A 19129-nucleotide genomic window follows, 5' to 3' on the forward strand; every position below is an offset into this window, starting at 1 on the left:
TTCCAAATTAAATCAAATAATTGTTTGGTGTACTGTAGAAACCTTTGACCACTGTCATTAGACTCCCCTCATAGGTTGATGATTCCAGTTCTCAGTACTCAAAGACACTACATTCCATGGAGAGAACAAGAATAGATAGATAAATTAAAAAAAAGTCAAACAAAAGCACAGTCTGTAAAAACAACAACAAACATGTTAATGATTAATTTGGTTGCTGTCCTGTATGGTTTATATGTCATTGCTGGTACAAAGCCTCTATGGAGCATCTCCTGTATAAATTCTTACTTTTGGTACCAGCGTGTCATACCAGGGGGGAAATAGACGCGACCCGAGGAGATATTGGTACCGAGTCGGATTTCCGCTCACACCGGCGTCGGTACCTCTGACACTGCCGCTGGCTTCACATAAACAGGAAGTTGATGGGTTTTTATGAAGCTCGCTCGAATCTGTCTTCTGAACGATAATCAGCGGCAGGTCCAACATTAACACTTCCGCTTTCGTTTTCACGACTTCAAAGTAAAAGCCCGAGGTAAGAGATCACTGGAAACTTATGGGGTCACAATATTTTTGCATATTTTTCATGAAATAAGTAAAATATGACGTGGGCGCTTTGACGACATTTCCAGAGATAAGTTAAATATAATTTGTGGTTCCTATATCAATATTTTCTATTTGTAAATGCTTAAACATGTTTAACATAGGGGCCTTTATTTAGACACCCGACGTACTAGGTGGGCGGAGTTCCACTATTATCGTTCTCGGAACACTCAGATCTAGCGAGAGATATATAGTAGGTAGCCGGTGGTCTCCGTCGGTGTAATGTTAGATTTTCAAGAATTTGCCTATGTATAAAGAGGTTGTAAAGATGTGTTCATTCTGTCCACTGTTCGCATAGCAATGAATGAAACGAGCGTCGAATCACGACTGGTGTCACCGGCGTCGCTTGCTCACCAGCTGCCGCTGGACGTATGATGGCGACGGGGCTAAGATGCTTTTGGAAGCTGTTCGGGTCACTCAGCCGCATCTGTACGCTTTCCCTTCTGTTTCTGTTCGTACACTGTCACACATGTAAGCATCAAGTTCCGTCTCCGTCGGAGGTAAGTTCAGCGTTTCGCATGATGCTTCATGTGCAGGGTGGGAGTGGACCAAAGTTCCAGCCTCCTCTAGCCATCATGACAAATGGGCTAGCTAGTTAATCCTATTCATTCAGATGTCATTCATTGCAACGCATTATTGTCTTCTCACCTTGACGAATGGATGTCTCATGATTTGAAGTCATATACCCTATAATGAGCTACGCTCATATGACAGTTAGTATAGCTGCATACATTTCACTTATGTATAGAGCTTAGCTGATGAATTATAATACCGTATAATAGCTTTTTCTCTACTTTTAGGTTATCCATAGAGTATATTTGAAGTCTGAAAGGCTAGCAAAGAGAAGTTCTGATCAACAATTGAAGATAAAGATCATTTATGATTCAAGCGTTGACAGGTAAGTTTATTTTACTCAAACTTGGACACTGTTATTAATGTTTAATACTAGGCCTGCCCTATTGCTGTCTATTTTCAAATAAACGATGAATTAAGCCAGTGTGTGTGAGTTTCAAAACTGCCACTGTAAAAACACCTGTTCCTCCTCAGGTTAGTTCCAGAGAAAAGAAGACTTGTGAAGGTATGTTTGCTCAGAAATGAAGGCAGAGATGGGCTATGCTCGGCATTCATTCTGTAGTTGCATGACAAATGGATAAGGTGATGTCACTTTTGGTACAGTAACAAGCATCATGGGCTATTATTCAGTTCTGTTCTTTGTCTTCTGTAGGATAAACTATTTCCACAAGCAATTGATTATCTTCAGAAGGCGTTTCAGGTGCGCCGAAGAGTGGGCCCAGTTGTACTGAGCAGGTAAGTCCTATTCTGTTGTCCCTTAGGCACTGGACACACTGGTCTGCCAGGAAACGGACAAAAGTGTATATGTATGAAGTCACTGTCTGATTTGATCCATGGAATTCGGGTTTAAACAAGAGGTTGCAAGACAGCTTCCCCCTTAGAAAAGATTGGCTCAATCCTAACAGACACAACAGACTAGTGTGGCCAGTTAAACAAGACTTGTTAGGTTGCAGAGTATTCTGTTTCAAACCTCACGCCCGGATTCCACGGATCAAATCAAACAGTGACTTCATACTTATACATTTTGTATAAGACCCCGGCCATACTAGACCGTCATAATTATTACATGCCTGTAAGTTAGACCTACATGTTTCTCATATTGGATAACAAAACGTTCATACTAATCTCAGTGATGCCACAAACAAAAGGTGTCTTATTGTGAGTAGTCATGAACCAGGAAGCTGTTGACATGCTGTGTTCCTCCTCAGACAATGTGCGACCAATCAGTACCTCCGGAAGAAAGATGACCCTCACCGCTACTGCCAGGGAGCATGTGCTAATGTCACTAAATGTGGACCAATCATTGTCCCCGAGCATCACCTACAGGTCAGCCATCTAACAGTGGCAGCAAGTCATATTGCAAGCCATTTTAAATGCATTCAAGAAGTGTGGTAATACACCCTACGGTAATATTACTCATCCCATGTACAGTATGTTCAGCAACATATGGATTATGATGTCAGTAATAAAGGCTAAGCAGTGCTGATTAGCAGAGACGGGGTGGCTTGGAAAACTTAAACTAAACCAGCTCTTCAGGAGGTTGCTTGTAGCATGTGGCCAAGCCATTGTCCAGGCTCGACCCTAGTCCTGGAGCCTGCTGCTGTCCTGGACCTAGGTCCTCTACACACTGAAGCAAAACGCAATGCCGTTGCTAACAGTTAAATAAACATCCATCTATCTTACTTCATATAGACAATTCACAATGCACTATTACCAATAGGCCTCCATGCATCTCACCAAATTCTCTTTTTTTGCGATCAGTAGTCTGCTACACTGGGTGTCCCCTCATTTTACCATTGTCATTTAAGGTTCTAATCCAACAAGCCTCTCATAACATTGTATTACGTTCTCTCACGACTTGACCCCAAGCAAATAGGATCAAATTTAGAAAATATAAAAATAATATGGGATATATTGCTGCCTTTATTGGGTTGTGTTGGGATGCCGACGTCATATGTTTTGCAGAGGATTCGAATTTGAATTAATATTCGGATGGATTATTTCTTTGGCCTCTGTCCACGGGGGTCACTATCTACTCTAGCGAACGGCGGGCAGAGTAACTTGCCCTAAGCGGGGATCGAACTCACAACCTTCCGCTTGTGAACCACCTGACACACACAGAGTGGGCTACCTGCCCCGGCGGAGACGCTAGCAGGCCAACAGGGTCATTACGATACCTATCTGGTATAGAACATTTGGATAACAGGGTTGCTGATGTTGTTAAAGCCTACTACAGGACGTTCGTTCTGTGCAGGGAGTAATTTTCAATACGTCAGAAGTCACGCTAATGTGTTTTTTTTGTGATCTTTGCCGTAATATACATATATATATATTTTTAAATATGCCTGGTAAAAAAAAAATTCTGAGTGGCTGGTGAATTTTCTCCTCCACCAGACACCTCTGCTGGTAAAACAACAAGGTAACTTTTCTACCCTGATAACAGGGTTGTTGACGGTGTTGTGTGCTCGTCATTTCCAGCAATGCAAGGTGTGCAGCGAGACAGGGAAGTCGTGCGGTCCTGCCGGACCTCCAGACGGGGCAGGAGTGCAGGGCTCCGACTTCGTCCTCTACGTGAGCGGGGTCACCACCGAGCGCTGCGGCCAGGAGAACATCGTAGCCTACGCGGCCTACTGTCAGCTAGAGGCAGAGCTGGACAGGTAAGGCCCCTCTCTATACACGTCTGCTGCGTGTTAACATGTAAGAACATTACAGAACATCTAGATAGAAATAGGTTCGTTAGAACAAATGGTTTGATGGAACAGATTCTTCTTTTTCAGAGGATATGTATGTATTCGTCTCAGCTCTATACGTTTTATTTCTAAAGTAGAAATAAGGTCCTCAACAATGGCTGGTTAGTCGTTCCAAAAAGTATTACGTTATGACCCACACCCGATCTGCGCAATAACAAAAAATGTATGCGCACAATCAATTCATGTTTCTCAGAAAGGCATTTATTTTTTAATGCTACAAAAGACTCATCAACGTGACATTGGACTTAACATTGGAACCAGCTGACTGTTGGGTCAGCGGCAGCATGGCGATGGTCATGAGTGAAAAGATTTGTATCTATTGTCGGTTAGCTGGCTAATTGGTTAGCCCTTGGCATCCCCAGTTGTCTGTATACTGTGAACTTAAACTTACAGCTAGGCCTATATGTGAACTATTTTTTTATTTTATTTTTTTATATAATTTTCCCCAATGGTGATTAGTGTATAATCCTCTAATAATAATCATGTCCCCTTTCTGTGCCTGCTTAGGCCCATCGCTGGATATGCCAACCTGTGTCCTAATATGATCTCTCCCCAGCCCCAGGAGTTTGAGGGCATGCTCTCCACAGTCAAACATGAGATCATACATGCTCTGGTGGGTGCATTTCAATCCAAGTGAAACACTGCAAAGATAATCTTAGTCTATTTACTTTATGTTGGGGCTAAGGATGAGTTCAAAGAACTATCATGAATGTGAATATGCTCCACTTGTTGGATTAAATATGCTCCACTTGTTATTTATTGAATGAGGAACATGGCTTCATAGTTTTGCATGTCTGCCCTACAGGGTTTTTCAGCAGGACTGTTTGCGTTCTATCACGATGACCACGGTAAACCACTGACACCTAGATTTGCAAGTGGATTACCGGCATTCAATGAGAGGTATGTGTACAACTAAAATACACTCTCTCTACTTTCTGGTTGTGCTTTTTGGAGTGAAGTGTTAAGTGTTGCATGTAAGATTTGTAAGGCATTCCAACGTTCCATCTTTTTGTAAATGCCAAACTTTCCCTCCAAGCGTCACATGTCCGTTTTGTTGAAACAAACCCACTAGTCTCAATGAGACATGTTCCACTGGCCGCAGCAGCTGGAGTGATCTCAGCATTGGGTTTTTAGGCTTTTGGTGTATTTGAACTGTTTCATGCATGACTCTGAAGCGTCTCCCAACTGAAATAAGTGTCTCATGCTGTAGTTTGCACATAAATAGTGCTATTTGTAAGCAGTAGATGATGATGATGATGCAATTTTGTGTGTCGGGATCTGTCACATACTTTTTTTTATTTTTTTATGTTAAGAGAATGTTTGTGTTTCTATCCCAGTCTGGGGTTATACCAGTGGAGTGATGCAGTTATACGGCGGGTAACACGACTATGGGACATCCGTGGCGGAGTCATGGTCCGTCATGAAGTCCATGTCCTAGTGACGCCACGTGTGGTGGTAAGGCAACACTTCCACTCAGCCCCATGGTCAGACATGGAGGATTAAAGACCCACTCCGGTGAAAATGGTCTGACCTGACATGTCACTGTGTGGAGACTGGCCTGTGCTGCCGTCGGCATATATGGAATGGCTGGTGATTATGGTGCGGTTGGTGTGTGAAGTGTTTCTGGCCTGATGCCCTGAGTGTTTTTTGCAGGAGGAGGCAAGGAGGCATTTTGGGTGCCCCATCTTGGAAGGCATGGAGCTGGAGAACCAGGGGGGCGTTGGCACTGAGCTGAACCACTGGGAGAAGAGGCTGCTGGAGGTGAGACCAGGGGCTCTGTTCAGTTGCATTTTTGCTAGTCTTTCATTTTCTACTAGTCCTTAGAAGTATGACTGTCGATACATGGCCATCAGTGTGGATTGTGACGGCACTATATGACCAACGTCACTGTTAACGAGGGAATTTTAAATTGAAGATATGTAAAGCTGCGGTCAGTCCCACGCCTTCCTGTTTTTTTTTCTCTTCACATTTTAATTGAGACGGTGGGAAGGCAAAGAGGGACAGGTGAGGGATGACCGCACAGAACCGGAGAGGCCTTGAACCCATGACCTTGGAGAAAGTATGCGTGCACTAATGCCGGGAGCCGCGACTTCTCCGTTCTACTCCTGTTTTTATCGTTTACAGAATGAAGCGATGACGGGATCCCACACTCAGAACCGGGTGTTTTCTAGGATTACCTTGGCCATAATGGAGGACACAGGGTAGGCTTGACATGATACAAGACACACGACACAACAACCTTTCATGTTGTAAACGCGGCTTTGACTATGAGACCACTTGGCTCTCCTGCTGAGTGTGAGGGTTGTGTGATTGTGAGGTTTGTCCTTAGTAAACAAAGCGCGTCTCAGCTAAGATGGACGTTAGCAGACACAAGTGATGGATGTATGCGGTAGCACAGTGCTTATGGATGTAAACAAACCAGACAGTAGCTCATTCGGAAACTGGAAGCTCACTCCTCCCTAATGCTCCTTCTCGTTTTCGAAACCCTGTGATTACCCCCAAATATGTCACTCAGGATAAAGTCCTCAAACTGGCTTGATAGCTAGCTTTTGATCTACAGAACACATTTGGAAGCTGCTTTCACATGCCCACACGTTCATAAGGTGATCTGAATAATAATTTTGAGGTAAAAAATCGGTGTCCCTTTAACAAATTATTTTTTGTGTCATACAGCATGTCAATTCAATTATTGTCTTTCATGTTCGGGCATTATGAAACAGTTTTAGACTGTAACAGTGATTAAGGGCTATACCAATCAATGTGAATTGAATAGAACAGAACAGAATTTTATTATCTACGGCTTTCTATTTCATTATTAGTCCGTATTGCTTGGGTTTTACTTGAATAGTGCTTTAATTATCTATTACCATTGCTTGTATCATGTTAACATGTAGGCTACTGCTGTTTTATTTATTGATTTCCTATTTCACTTTTCTTCTATTGTACTATTGTTTCTCTGACTTTTTATGTACAGCACTTTGAGCTGCAGTCTCTGTACGAAAATGTGCTCTATAAATAAATGTATTATTGTTATTAATTAGTTCAGGTCGACAGACTTATAGCTCAACACAATTTGCCCTGTTCCTAACCTACCCCTACCTCTGTTGTTTGTTTGTGTATTCCTGTGTGGGTCTAGTTGGTACAGAGCTAACTACAGCATGGCAGAGAGGCTGGACTGGGGCCGGGGCTTCGGCTGTGACTTTGTCATGAAGAGCTGCAAGTTCTGGATGGACAGCCAACGCCAGAGGCAAGTGGCGACAGGGACACGTCTGCTGTAACTGCCCTCAATGGAAACCATCTCAAACATGTTACGGAGCTTTTAAAGTTACAACGTAATGGTGTGCAGAGGAACTCAAATGTTAGTGTTTTACTTTTGATGAAGTGTTGTGTAACCAGTTAAAAACTGTTCCATCTACTCAGTATCCATGAACTAAAGCACCTGATGGTGCCACGAAAAAACACGTTGGCTTGAGTCGAATCAGTCAGATTTCAGATTTCGTATTCATGGATTATAGTTGCCCGACAAACCAGCTGTGTCTGATGTGAAGGCATGTGAATGAGCCTGATCTCCGACCACATCTCTGTCTGACCCTTTGTGTCTGCGTTTCAGCCGGCGTCCGGTGACCCCCTATTGTGACACGGTGCGGGCCACCCCCCTCCAGCTCACCTGCCGGCAGGACCAGCTGGCCGTGGCGGTGTGCAACCTGCAGAGGTACCCCGAGGACCTCCCGCTGGACTACCAGGTAGGCAAAGACAACACAGCCAATCGTAACAGGATTTACCCCATCGGTCGGTGTCAGGTTGTATTGCTGTCAACATCAAACTTGATTATTGTATAGTGGTTGTGAGATGATTGAAAATGAACAGGGTTTTATTTATAGTGACAATGCTGTTGCTCTGTCACTGTTCCAATGTTGGAATGAGGTTGTGACGTTGATGTTTTGATGGTTGTTGCTCATATGCTAAAATGTATAGACTGACTCCACTTAAATAACTTTCATACAGAGTTTTGATACTATTTAGACTTTTTAAACGATAAGCCTTTTTAAGATGCATGAGTTGCATGGGTTTCTATGAGGACCATTGAGTTCCTATGATGCATTTTAATCTTTTAAGCTTGACATCTCAATCCAACTTTAAATGTGTACTGACTGACCCTACTGAAATAATATTTATACAGATTTTTTATACTATTTAGACATTAAGCACATTTTTATATACTCTATCTATCTATCTACTTACCTATCTACCTTTTAAGTTGATCAACTACCAAAAAAAGACTTTGCAAGCCTACAAAGTTTCTTCATTCTATATCTAGTTGATATATTGTGACCAAATGGACACACAGGCTAATGACTTCTTTTCCTTATCTTTTCTATACCTCTTCCTGTCGCCCAGTACTTTGACCAAATCCCTGACGTGGCTGCGAAGGACTTGTCCTCCTACGGGGGCGCTGTGGAGATCGCTGACTTCTGCCCCTTCAGCCAGGAGTTCAGCTGGCACCTGAGTGGAGAGTACCAACGCAACTCCTACTGCAGGGTCCAAGAGAACCAGCCTGGTGAGACACTCACTACTACTGTTGGCACGGTCTGTATGTAGAAGTAACATACTTTTAAATCTGCGTCAACAAACCGTCCGAGGGGCTGGTCCATGACCTCCTGGTGACCTAAGGCTGAAGCCACGACTCTGCAGCTGTTGACTCACCAGACTCTCTTTCTCCAGAGTCTTTGAGGAACTACGGGGCAGAGCAGTATGGCCCAGACTCTGTGTGTCTTTACCAGAAGTCTGCTTTTGTCATGGAGCAGTGCACCAGAAGGATGACGTACCCTGACTGGGGCAGCGGTTGTTACAAGGTCAGACACAAGAGGGCACCACAACCCTTTTCAGCGTCACTTTCATCCTTTCTCCATATGGAAGCGTGTCCTGTTACTGCTTTAAACATTTTTTGGGATGCTTTACACATAAATGAATCCAAGAACACCCCCTACCACCCACCTGTCACCTTCTGCAAAATAGATGTGAAATATCTGCCCAGAATACCAGCTATGAAATTATGAGATTCTCATAACAATGTCATGTTTTTAGACATTACTGGCCAATATTGATATATCAAGGCTGATGTATTATGTATACCTAAAGAAGAAGAATTGACCAACCAAACGAAAGTACTCTGATGGTGTCTGTGTCTGTGTCTCTCTGTCTGTGTCTGTGTCTCTGTCTCTGTCTGTCTGTGTCTCTGTCAGATGTCATGCTCTGGCCAGGGTCTGACTGTGTGGGTGCAGGGCCAGCCGTTCGGGTGTTGGCGTGCGGGCCAGCTCCTCAGCGTCAGCGTGCGTGTAAAAGACTGGGTCTACAACGGTGTCCTCATCTGCCCCGCCTGCTCCGACTTCTGTAGCACCTGCCCCCTTCCACACCAGCTCCCGCCCCTCAACACCACCAGGACATTTCCTATTGGTCAGTTCTTCAGCTCATCTTCCAATCTGTAGATATGCACGTCTAAGCTCACTAATATGTGGACACTGTCTTATAAGACCGTATGGGCTGGGTTCCATGAAAGGTGACTTTTAAATTAATGATGCATACTGTAGCCATTGATTTCTGAAGAATATAACTTATAAATGTCTCATGAGTTTAGTTCAACTGTCTTACCCCATCAGAACCCCAAATATAAACTTGTTTATTCCATTGTTTGTAAATAAATATTAATAATAATAATAATAATAAGCATTTAAAAAAGCAATTGTAAACAAACACTGTATACCTTCAAAACATGATTAAAACTATAATTTTGATCTCATGGATGGTCAGCCTGCATACTCGCACACAGACACACATACAGTGCAATGCAAATGATGGTTGTTCTTGTCTTCCAGACCCTTGCTCCAGTTCCTCCAGCTTGGTGGTGACCCTGTGGCTTCTCCTGGCCAACCTGGTCCCGCTACTGGCTGGCTTCATCCTGTGTGTGTGGAACTGATGGGCACGGTGGAGCAGGCTGGGTCTTCTGTGTCTGGAAATGACTGGGACAGTGGAGCTTACTGGGAAAAAGTGGGGCCCGTTTGGACCACACCGGCCGTCCCACAATCTCAGACAGCCGATGCCAGGGTTACATCATCCTGGAAATTCCTCGTAAGGGATTTCATCTTTTTAAAGTTTGGGAAAAGTCTGCAAAGTCCGCGAAAGAATTACTTTAGGAAGAGAGAGGACGACACTTCAACCAGCGCGAGTCGGAAATCACAGGAACGTCAGAAAATCGCTTGATTTTTAAGTTTTAACTATTCATTTTATTATTCCATTTTTTGTTAAAACAATGACTTTTCGTCTCAAAAGGCCTCACTGAATAATCTCATTATCTATCAAAGTCAGGTAAATTTGTGATACTTGTTGAAACACAGTAGTTATAATCATTGAACAACATCCTCTCTTCCTTGGTAAGGACTTGGAGACGGGCCGTGCACGGGGCTTACACACCACCGAGCCGACCCAAACCATGCTCTCTTCAGTGAATACATTATGGTCTAGGGTTATGCCACATGCACATAGACTGCAAGCAATGTGTTTGAGATTCAGCATAAATACCGGACTGTTGTCCCCCTGCTAGCTGGCTATGCTTGAGTTGAAGTGGTTGGTTTGGGGGTGCACTGCACTTCCTCATTCAGATGCTTAACTGGCTGCATCTAAAAGCCCAAAACGCGGTCTGAACTAATGCTAACGTTGTTAACAAGTAAGTCTAGTTTTTAAATGGACTTCCACCAGGGCACCGTACGGCATTTCAACACAAGAGTGGGATATCCTACTTGTGTGCCGCCTTGCACCCAATGCAGCCTTGTGCGGCTGCCTTGTCGCAATTGTGCTCAACGCTTTCCCATTGAAAACAACGGGCTTCCACCGCCCCTCAGCCTCACAGCTCAGCTCGTGTGCCCATGGTGTTAAATGGCTTTCTCTTCACAGAGCTCATCGCTCATCGCGGCTGGCGCCATATGTTCCTGGGCCAGTTCTGTTTTTAAGAGAGCCAAGCCGTTCTGGAAAGTGCAATGTGAAATGGCGATGTTAAAAACTGAAACTGTTAAATGTTTAGTGGGGGTGTTTTCTGTGAAGTATTGCAGTTTACACCCCGAAACATCAAAACGTTTTACACCCCTAAACGTCCCAGGTTGTTTTTTTTGAGAATGCAGTTTGAAACCCTGGTCTTTCAAGTGTTCTAGGCAGTCAGTCATTCTCACTGTACTACACAATAGTATGGTAGTATACAATTTCAAACACAGCCACGATGTCTACCAAGTAAGTCCACTCTCAGAGAAGAGGAAGAATAAGCCATTGATGTCACTTCACTCGATCAAACTTAATTAAGTGCCACTAAGCTGTAATCAGAACCAGAAGCCATACCTCCAGATCAGAAGATGATGATGATGATGATTTTGGGGTGGCGGTGCTACTCTGACACACACACACACACACACACTTCCGCTTCCGCCCCTCCCCTAGAGGGAATGTAGCATGGGGTTTTTCAGGTTCTCTGTGTGTTAACCACAACCCCAGACTATTGCGCATATAAGCCTGGAATAACAACGACTCAAATCTTGCCTTAGTGGGAGTGAATTTACTGAGTAAAGTATTTGTCATTGTTTGATTTCAGGCGGGGGTTTGACACATTGGGGAGTTTGACACATTGGTCCACCAGAGTGTCTGGGAACAGGTTGTCTTTGTTCTATCAAGACACAATATGAAACATCTCAGTTTAATGACAAGTTGTCCAATTCAGTGTCATCTCTCAATGTTAGAATGCAGTAGATAATCCAGGTGTGTGGCATTTTAGTTAAAGTGTGTCGTTGAAACACTAGAAAGGTGGCTTTTTCAGTCAGGTTTTGTTTGAAATGGAATTGTGTTTTTTTGATGCATGTCAAAAAGTGTGAAAGTCAGAAGGTGTGATTGAAATGAAAATGGCACTATACACAATTTGACATGCACTTTCAGGCTTGCAACGGTGCTTGGGGTTGATTGTAGAACCTGTAGTTGAAGCTTTTCTTTAAGATTTGTATTTTAGTAGGAACTTATATATATTATTAAACTTAAGTATAACTTAAGTATATTATTTAAGAAGTGACTGGTGAGACATAAGTTATGCATATTTAAATTAAAGACATGTTTTTATGATATTTACCGATTAATGTGTCTATAAAATTAGATGCCTTTAAATCACTTGCAGTAAGACAGAGCATATGTTAAAGATTACAGTAAACCAGATATCTACTATAAGGGTAGTGTGTCATTCTGAATCTACACCTGGTGACAGTGACTTTTCACTTCCAGATACTCTCCCGGCTTGGTAGATGGTTACTTTTTAAAAATTATTTGGGCATTGTTCCACTCGATCTGTGGTGAGCTTTCTGGTGCAAAATGGCTGCTCTAGCATCACCCAAGTGTGTGCTACTCATTGGTAGTAACAGTTCTCCCACATACAATGTAAAGCATCATTGGTGTCTAGAAAAGTGCTATATAAATCCAATCAATTGTACAGTCAGTGTAACTGTAATGAAGTTTTTTTTTTATGTACTTTTGTAAAGGTTTGTAGGAAACATGCTATGACAGTATGATCACAGCTGTGTGTTCTGTTTTCTCAGGAAAAGAGAGGCTAAAACATAGCAGATGATTAACTGGAGGACACCTCTTCCATGGCTCATTCTGTTTGACTACTCTGGCATAAGCCTGCAGCTTATAAGGTGTACAGTAGTCATGTTCATCTGACTCCAGTCACTGTGTTGTTTTGTAAATATATTTTTTATTTTTATTTTAGTTGTAATTTATACTCGTAGTTGAATGTCTCTCTTGCAATTTCTGAAATGCACTGGAAAAATTACATAGCTGTTCGCTGTACTGGTAACATCAATGAATAGTTCTGTTACATGAGTGACTAACCTCATGTAACAGTTTCAAGGTGCAGGACATGGCGCTTATGAGTAAGGCACAATGACCAACGCTACACACCCCCGCTTAGTTCTTTAAAACTGGCCTGATGTATTGACAGGGTTTATTTTGCAGAGACTTGTCAGATTCACTATAGAATGACTTTTATGTCTATTGGTGAGAGGTCCCATTAGTGACTTAACATAATTTAAAAGGCTAAACAGTTCCAATGGTTCTTCCCAGCCTGCACTTTCTTTTTTTATCCAAATATTAGCACACCCGATTCAACAACTCAGCCAGTCATCAAACCCTTAATGAGTTGAATCAGGTGTTGCTCATGTTAGACTACAATACAAAACACTGATGCACATGTGCATCCTGGGGAGGACCCAGGACCAGACTTGGGAACTTGTTCTGATTTGTACAGAAGCCTCTTGCAAAATCTGATATGCCAGTGGCAAATACTGTTTGAATAATTTTAGTAAACAATGCAATTTTCACAGGTGAATTTCCAGGATTGGCTTTGGTTCTTTTAGGGTGGAATCCTAACTCAAGATCCGTGTGTGTAAGTCGAATCATTGCGCAAATTCCCCATTGACATGAATGCAAGATTTACTCAAATTAGTTACGCTCGCAAATCTTGAGTTAAGATTCAGCCCAAAATGAGTTTAAGTTAAGCTTGTCATGTTGTGTGTAGATGCAGCGAGGGGGACCTTCAATTTATTTGATTTCCAGTTCATTGCGCTATGAAAATACATAGCATTGGCCTTAATAATGTGTGACTGATCTATTGCTGAAACTTGCCAGGGGGACTAAAGCAGCATTCCACCATGATTCTGACTAAGGGGATAGATTAAGATTGTTCAATGCTGGTTCTTTTTAGATCATCTGGTTGTGTTGCCATGTTTTTGTTTTTGGCAACATACCAGGGCGAAAAATGAAGAATTGCTTTTTCAATAATTGTATTATTATTGTAATTTTTCAGTTTGTTATTGTGTGTCAATTTTCTTCTCTGTTGATTATTCCCTTCTGAAAAAGACATTGCGCATTTTACTGAATTTCAAGGAGGCAGGCTCCACATATTGCACTATACAGTTGTTATTCAAACAGCTTGTAGGTGGCATTACTGTTAGTGTGTGAAAATCAAACAAATTAGAACCATTTTGCTTTAATTACTCCCTTTGCATGATCAGATTAGGGGAGGGTGTCGTTGCTAACATGGCACTGTGGTTTGTTTCTCTCAACAAACCAGAGCCACCCTCATTGAATAGCAACACACAGAGAAGATTGACAGCCAGACATAATGTTATAATTGTTACTCTCTAGCTGCTGTGGGGCTGGGCTGGTGGGAGAGAAGTAAGTAGGCCATGTTAGCTATGAAGCTTTCTGAAAAGGCACCCGAGAACAGTCTCTAAACTAGTGAAAATCTGAAAAATGCCTATACCATGTAACCATGTTCTCTCAACAGGGAGAAACATATGATAGGCGTCTGTTTTCGTTCAAACAAACTGAAGAACCAATACCTGGTATCTTTGCTTAATGTACAGGGTTAGCCAAAGATATTTCTATGCAGAAATATGGGGTTTCCTATTGTACATAAAAATGTTATGAAATATTGTTAAACTTACAACTTTTCATCATGTACACTTTGATTTGCTTTACATATGTTGTACTTTAGATGTTTCAGTAAAAGGGCTGCTTTGTAAAATGAGTCAAGAACACTAACTCATACATATAATAAACTATGACAGAAACTTGAATGCGTTCATCTGTTTCTCCTTCTTAAAGCTGCAATCCAGAATTGTTGCTGCTGCCACTTGGGGTACAACTCTGGACATGATGAACAGACAAAAAGATTGTGACGGTTAAGGTTTCAGCAGCGCACTGATCTGTCTGACGGAGTTAAGCAGAATTAAAAAAAAAAGTCACATAGCTGAACTGTCTCTGGTTGCTTTTGCTTTTAGTTCACTCAAATTACAAAATCTATTATTATAATCTATATTTGTTCCTTACTCTTACCCTGAAAGGACAGACATGGACATACTTAGTAACAGTGGCTTGAGAAACATAACTGTTAACTGAAAGTTTTTTTGTTTTTTTTTACCAAAGACCAAACCCATCTTTAGAAATCATGTCCAAATCATCTGAAAGTAACTCAAAGTAAGTCAGAGCTCCACTATCTTTTTCTAAGTTACTTTACAATGATTTGGGTATGAACTAGAAGGCAGGACTTCATGCGTTTAGCAGGACCCCTGACCAACCACTTCAGGGATCAGAGCAACAGGCCCTCTGCCACTCACAAGCTGTCCCACGATGGATCAGAGTTGGATACCTTTGACTGCAGTCTCCCCTTACCTGCAGGCTCCAGAGACTACTTCCACTACCTCCAGAGCCGGGCGGGAACTCACTTCAAAGTGCTCCTGTCCTGGACTTATCTCCTTACCATAGGTGACCCCAAACAGCCCCACCAGCCTACGGTGACCTGCTACCGGACCCTGCTGAAACAGCTGGTGGAAGCAGGCCTCCAGCCCCTGGTGGTCTTGCATCGCTCAACAGTACCAGAAGCTCTTAGATCCAGGTATGGGGGCTGGGAGAGCCCTTGGCTGCTTGAGGTCTTTGACCAGTATGCCGAATTGATCTTTCTGGCATTTGGAGAGCTGGCCCATGCCTGGGTGACCCTGAGCCACCTTGGTGAGCTGAAGGGCACAGGGTTGAAAACAGTCATCCGTGCCCAACGGCTATCATCTTTACCACCGGATATTTCCAAGCAAAGATAAGAGCTGAATATTGCTAAGAATACGGAGGATACATGGTAAAGAAATAGCAAATGTTTTTATTTTGTTCTTATACTGCAGCAAATTGTATAGACAGAAAAATTATTATTGTTGTTTTTACTGACTCTGCTTTTATTTCACTTATTTATCTATCTATTATTGTTCTCTCCATGGATTGTAGTGTTTTTGAGTACTGAGAAAAGCGCTATACAATTATTATTAATATTATTATTATGAAAAGTCATGAATAAATCACTGTTAGAGAGGAAAATAAGAGGTTAGACTCAAATATGCTATTCTCCCCTGTTCATGGTGCTGATGAGAGGTTAGCATCTTTTGGGTTAGCCATTATTTGTTCATCATTATTTGTGACTCATTCATGATTTTTCGTAACCATGGCAGCATCAGAATGAATTCAGAGGTGTTCAGAAACATCTGCTCTGCTCACTTGCTAAGATAATGTCTCCAGACATCATTCACCATTAACTCACTGTTGAACAAGACATCACCCAAAACACCTCGACCATGCATTCATCCATTTGCTACAATTCATCAAGAGAAGTTTCCTGAGATGTTAGGCATATATAATGATTTTTGTAACATTTGATAAAAAACTAACCATTAGAATGGTGTTCACAGAGAAAATAACTTGTGTTGTGCATTTGTGGCACAATCAGGTTTTATGATTTCTTTGTGAAACACTGAAAGCACAACACTATTGCTGTTTGCAAAATGCTTCTCGCACCCAGCAATTGTCATGAAATAAACTCCAAACTAGTGTTATTGCCCATAAGACAATCACGTGTATCGACACCTGTGTTAGTTATGATCAAATCTTAAGTGGGATTACATTATGAGACCCTGTATGTCATAATGTAATGAATGTAATAATGTCATGTAATTAAAGGTTATATTATGAACAGCACTTTTATAATTTCTTGGATCTCTCAACCTTGACTCTGCACATGTTTTGACAGTTAGGGCAGTGGTTGACCATGTAGTGATCTCCATGTCTGACTTCGGTATTTTTGTGCGTGTGCTTAGATCTTTTTCTTACACTCAATGTTCTGTGTGACAGCTGCACTCAGATTTTGCCAACGATAATCTGTATTGTTTGCCCGCGCCCCATTTCTCATGGAAGCCTCAGAATGTACTTGGCCCTTGAGGCCACATCTCTGCGGTCTACTGATGCAGCCCACACTGAAGCCAAGTCAAACATTTGTCCTCGGGTTTGATCCTGCCATGTCAACCAATCCACACTCCCTTGGAATCACCGCACAGGCAGAATGACATGGTTATCTCTGTCTTAAATGTTTTATTTCAATGTCTGTAGAACTACCTAAAACAAATGATTCTCTTAATCTACAAATATACACAATGCCCGTTCTATAGAGTATATAGGCATTCTGAGTTGCAGAAGTGGTCATTGTCCCTCCTAAAGACCGCTTCACCCTCACTACCCCCCCTATACTAACCCTAACCCCGAGACCTCTTCTCCCCTGCTACCCCCCTGTAAAAGTTCTCTCCTGCTAATAAAATATATTTTAAAAAAATCATTAAAAAAAATAGCCTACTGGCATTACAACTGCCAATGGCCCCTGGTGTGAGCATTGATTACTTTGTCTCATGATGACTGTTGGATAGATGATTCACTTACTTAAACAAGTGTATTGTTGTCGCTTTGGATAAAGGCTAAATGCCATAAATGTAAATGTAAATGTCATTGTCATCAGTTCAGTTGTTGTCCAGTAAGTGGCGCTGCTACATCACATTTTGATACTTTGGGTTGGGAGGGCTCAGATGCTTTTGTCACAGACTGCACAGAGGGAGATGCAAGTCGACTCTAATCAGATTTGCTTTTAGTGTTTTGACCATGGTAAGAAAGAAGCGTAGCTGGAGACTCCAGATGAATCAGTGCCCTGTCAAAAAACAACCTGCAGTCCGTGGATACTTCTGTTGATTTGAAAGTATTGCTTATATGCTTAAGCATGATAGTTCTAGCTTACCCTCTAGATGGGCTAAGTGGCGTTTTAGCCATCTTGCTTAAACCAATTCAGTCCTTTTAGATCTACACAGGTGTCAAGGGGGGTAGAGGTTAGGTGTTGCTTCTGGACAGCGTCAGTGAATTAGACTGTTTTTGAAGATGAATGTCCACAACATCTCCCTTTCTCTGCAGCACAAGTCGTCGAACAGGCTGATCAATTTAAGGTGTTTTCCTCTCCTTGTCCCTTCTTAATCTGTATTGATATGAGGGAATTAGACAGGTAGCAGACAAATATCCTCTTGTACCCTTCCACCATATTTCTTTCACAGATCCTGAGGGGGAGGACGCCACAGTAGCCTATCGGGATGCACATCTTAAGTTTTGCCATCAATCCACTGTTATACTAACTCCCAAACAACCCCTAGGCTCTACCCCCTAGCCTCTACCCCTCTTAAATGAGAAGGTTGAATAGAAGATTGAATAGTTGTTAATGATATGGCAAAATGTCCACTCAGCACATCCAAATGCAAGATAGATCTACTACAATATTGCTTAAACTTACCAGATCCTTTCAGATCTACAGGGGTGCCTATGGGTCAACTTGGAATTTACCATCAATCCACTCTGAGAACTACTTCTGAACTCATCTGAAAACATTAGAAAAGGAAAATTCACAAACTAAAAGCAACAAGTACATAAAAAAAAATAAAAAAAACTTAAAAAGTGTGGAGACCTGACAGAGGCCTTCTAAGGACCCCTACCTGGCTCTCTCACCCTCATCTCCACGACAACCACCATCTCCACAGGAAGTGCGTGTTAGTGCTCCACAGGTGGGTCTTCTGCATGGTCTCACTTCCCCTCTCCTCATCAGGTCCAACCAGCAGGGATCTAATCAATATCCAGTATTGGCTGATACGTCACACCTGGGTCAAATACAAATGTCAGTAACACTTTATTTGGATAATCCATTTTAGACAGTTTATAGATTTTTAACAAAATGTGCAACTCAGTAGCCTTTAACCTTTATTCCTTACCCTAACACCAGACCCTAATCTAACCCTAACCTTCACAAACTGTTACATGTCAACAGAGTTGCAGTTGGATGTCCCAATATACCAAATACTTTCAAGTTTCAAGTTCTCATACACGAGTGCAGGGAGTCAAATTCTTTGGCTCGGTTCCATGACAATGCAGCATACAAAATACAAATAATACAATAATACAATACGCAGTAGTGCACTAAGTGACATAGTACAAGATAAGTGAGACAGTTGGACAGTGACGATTGTTGGAGACACATAAGACAATAGACATGACACAATTGCAGTATAAATAGTAAAAGGTAAAAAGTAAAGTTGGTCAGTGGAATGTCATTATTATTGCACTGTGCCGTTGGTGTAAGAGGTGGTTGTTTAAAGTGACTGTGTGCTAGTAAAGTCCATTCTGTGGGTGTGATGGGGGTAAAGTCATGAGTCTGGAGTAAGCTTGTTCATGAGCCTGATGGCCTGGGGGAAGTAGCTGTTGGTGAGCCTCTGAGTTTTGGCCCTGAG

The 19129-nt window shown here is 42.1% G+C and overlaps 1 protein-coding gene across 1 annotated transcript; it reads left to right on the forward strand.

The window, feature by feature from the left end:
* Positions 1-968: 968 nt before the first annotated feature.
* lmln (leishmanolysin-like (metallopeptidase M8 family)) lies at positions 969-14569 on the forward strand (the record flags this gene model as incomplete). The annotated part of the gene is made up of 17 exons (XM_083682366.1): positions 969-1097; positions 1398-1495; positions 1645-1675; positions 1823-1905; positions 2379-2496; positions 3649-3827; positions 4428-4533; positions 4726-4820; positions 5258-5375; positions 5574-5681; positions 6045-6121; positions 7057-7194; positions 7531-7663; positions 8319-8478; positions 8643-8773; positions 9164-9374; positions 9794-14569. 17 exons carry the CDS (start codon positions 969-971, stop codon positions 9892-9894), a joined length of 2016 nt encoding a protein of 671 aa, XP_083538492.1. The 3' UTR covers positions 9895-14569.
* Between the last annotated feature and the right edge of the window lie 4560 nt (positions 14570-19129).

Source organism: Argentina silus, assembly GCF_951799395.1.
Source record: "Argentina silus genome assembly, chromosome: 12".
Lineage (NCBI taxonomy): Eukaryota > Metazoa > Chordata > Actinopteri > Argentiniformes > Argentinidae > Argentina > Argentina silus.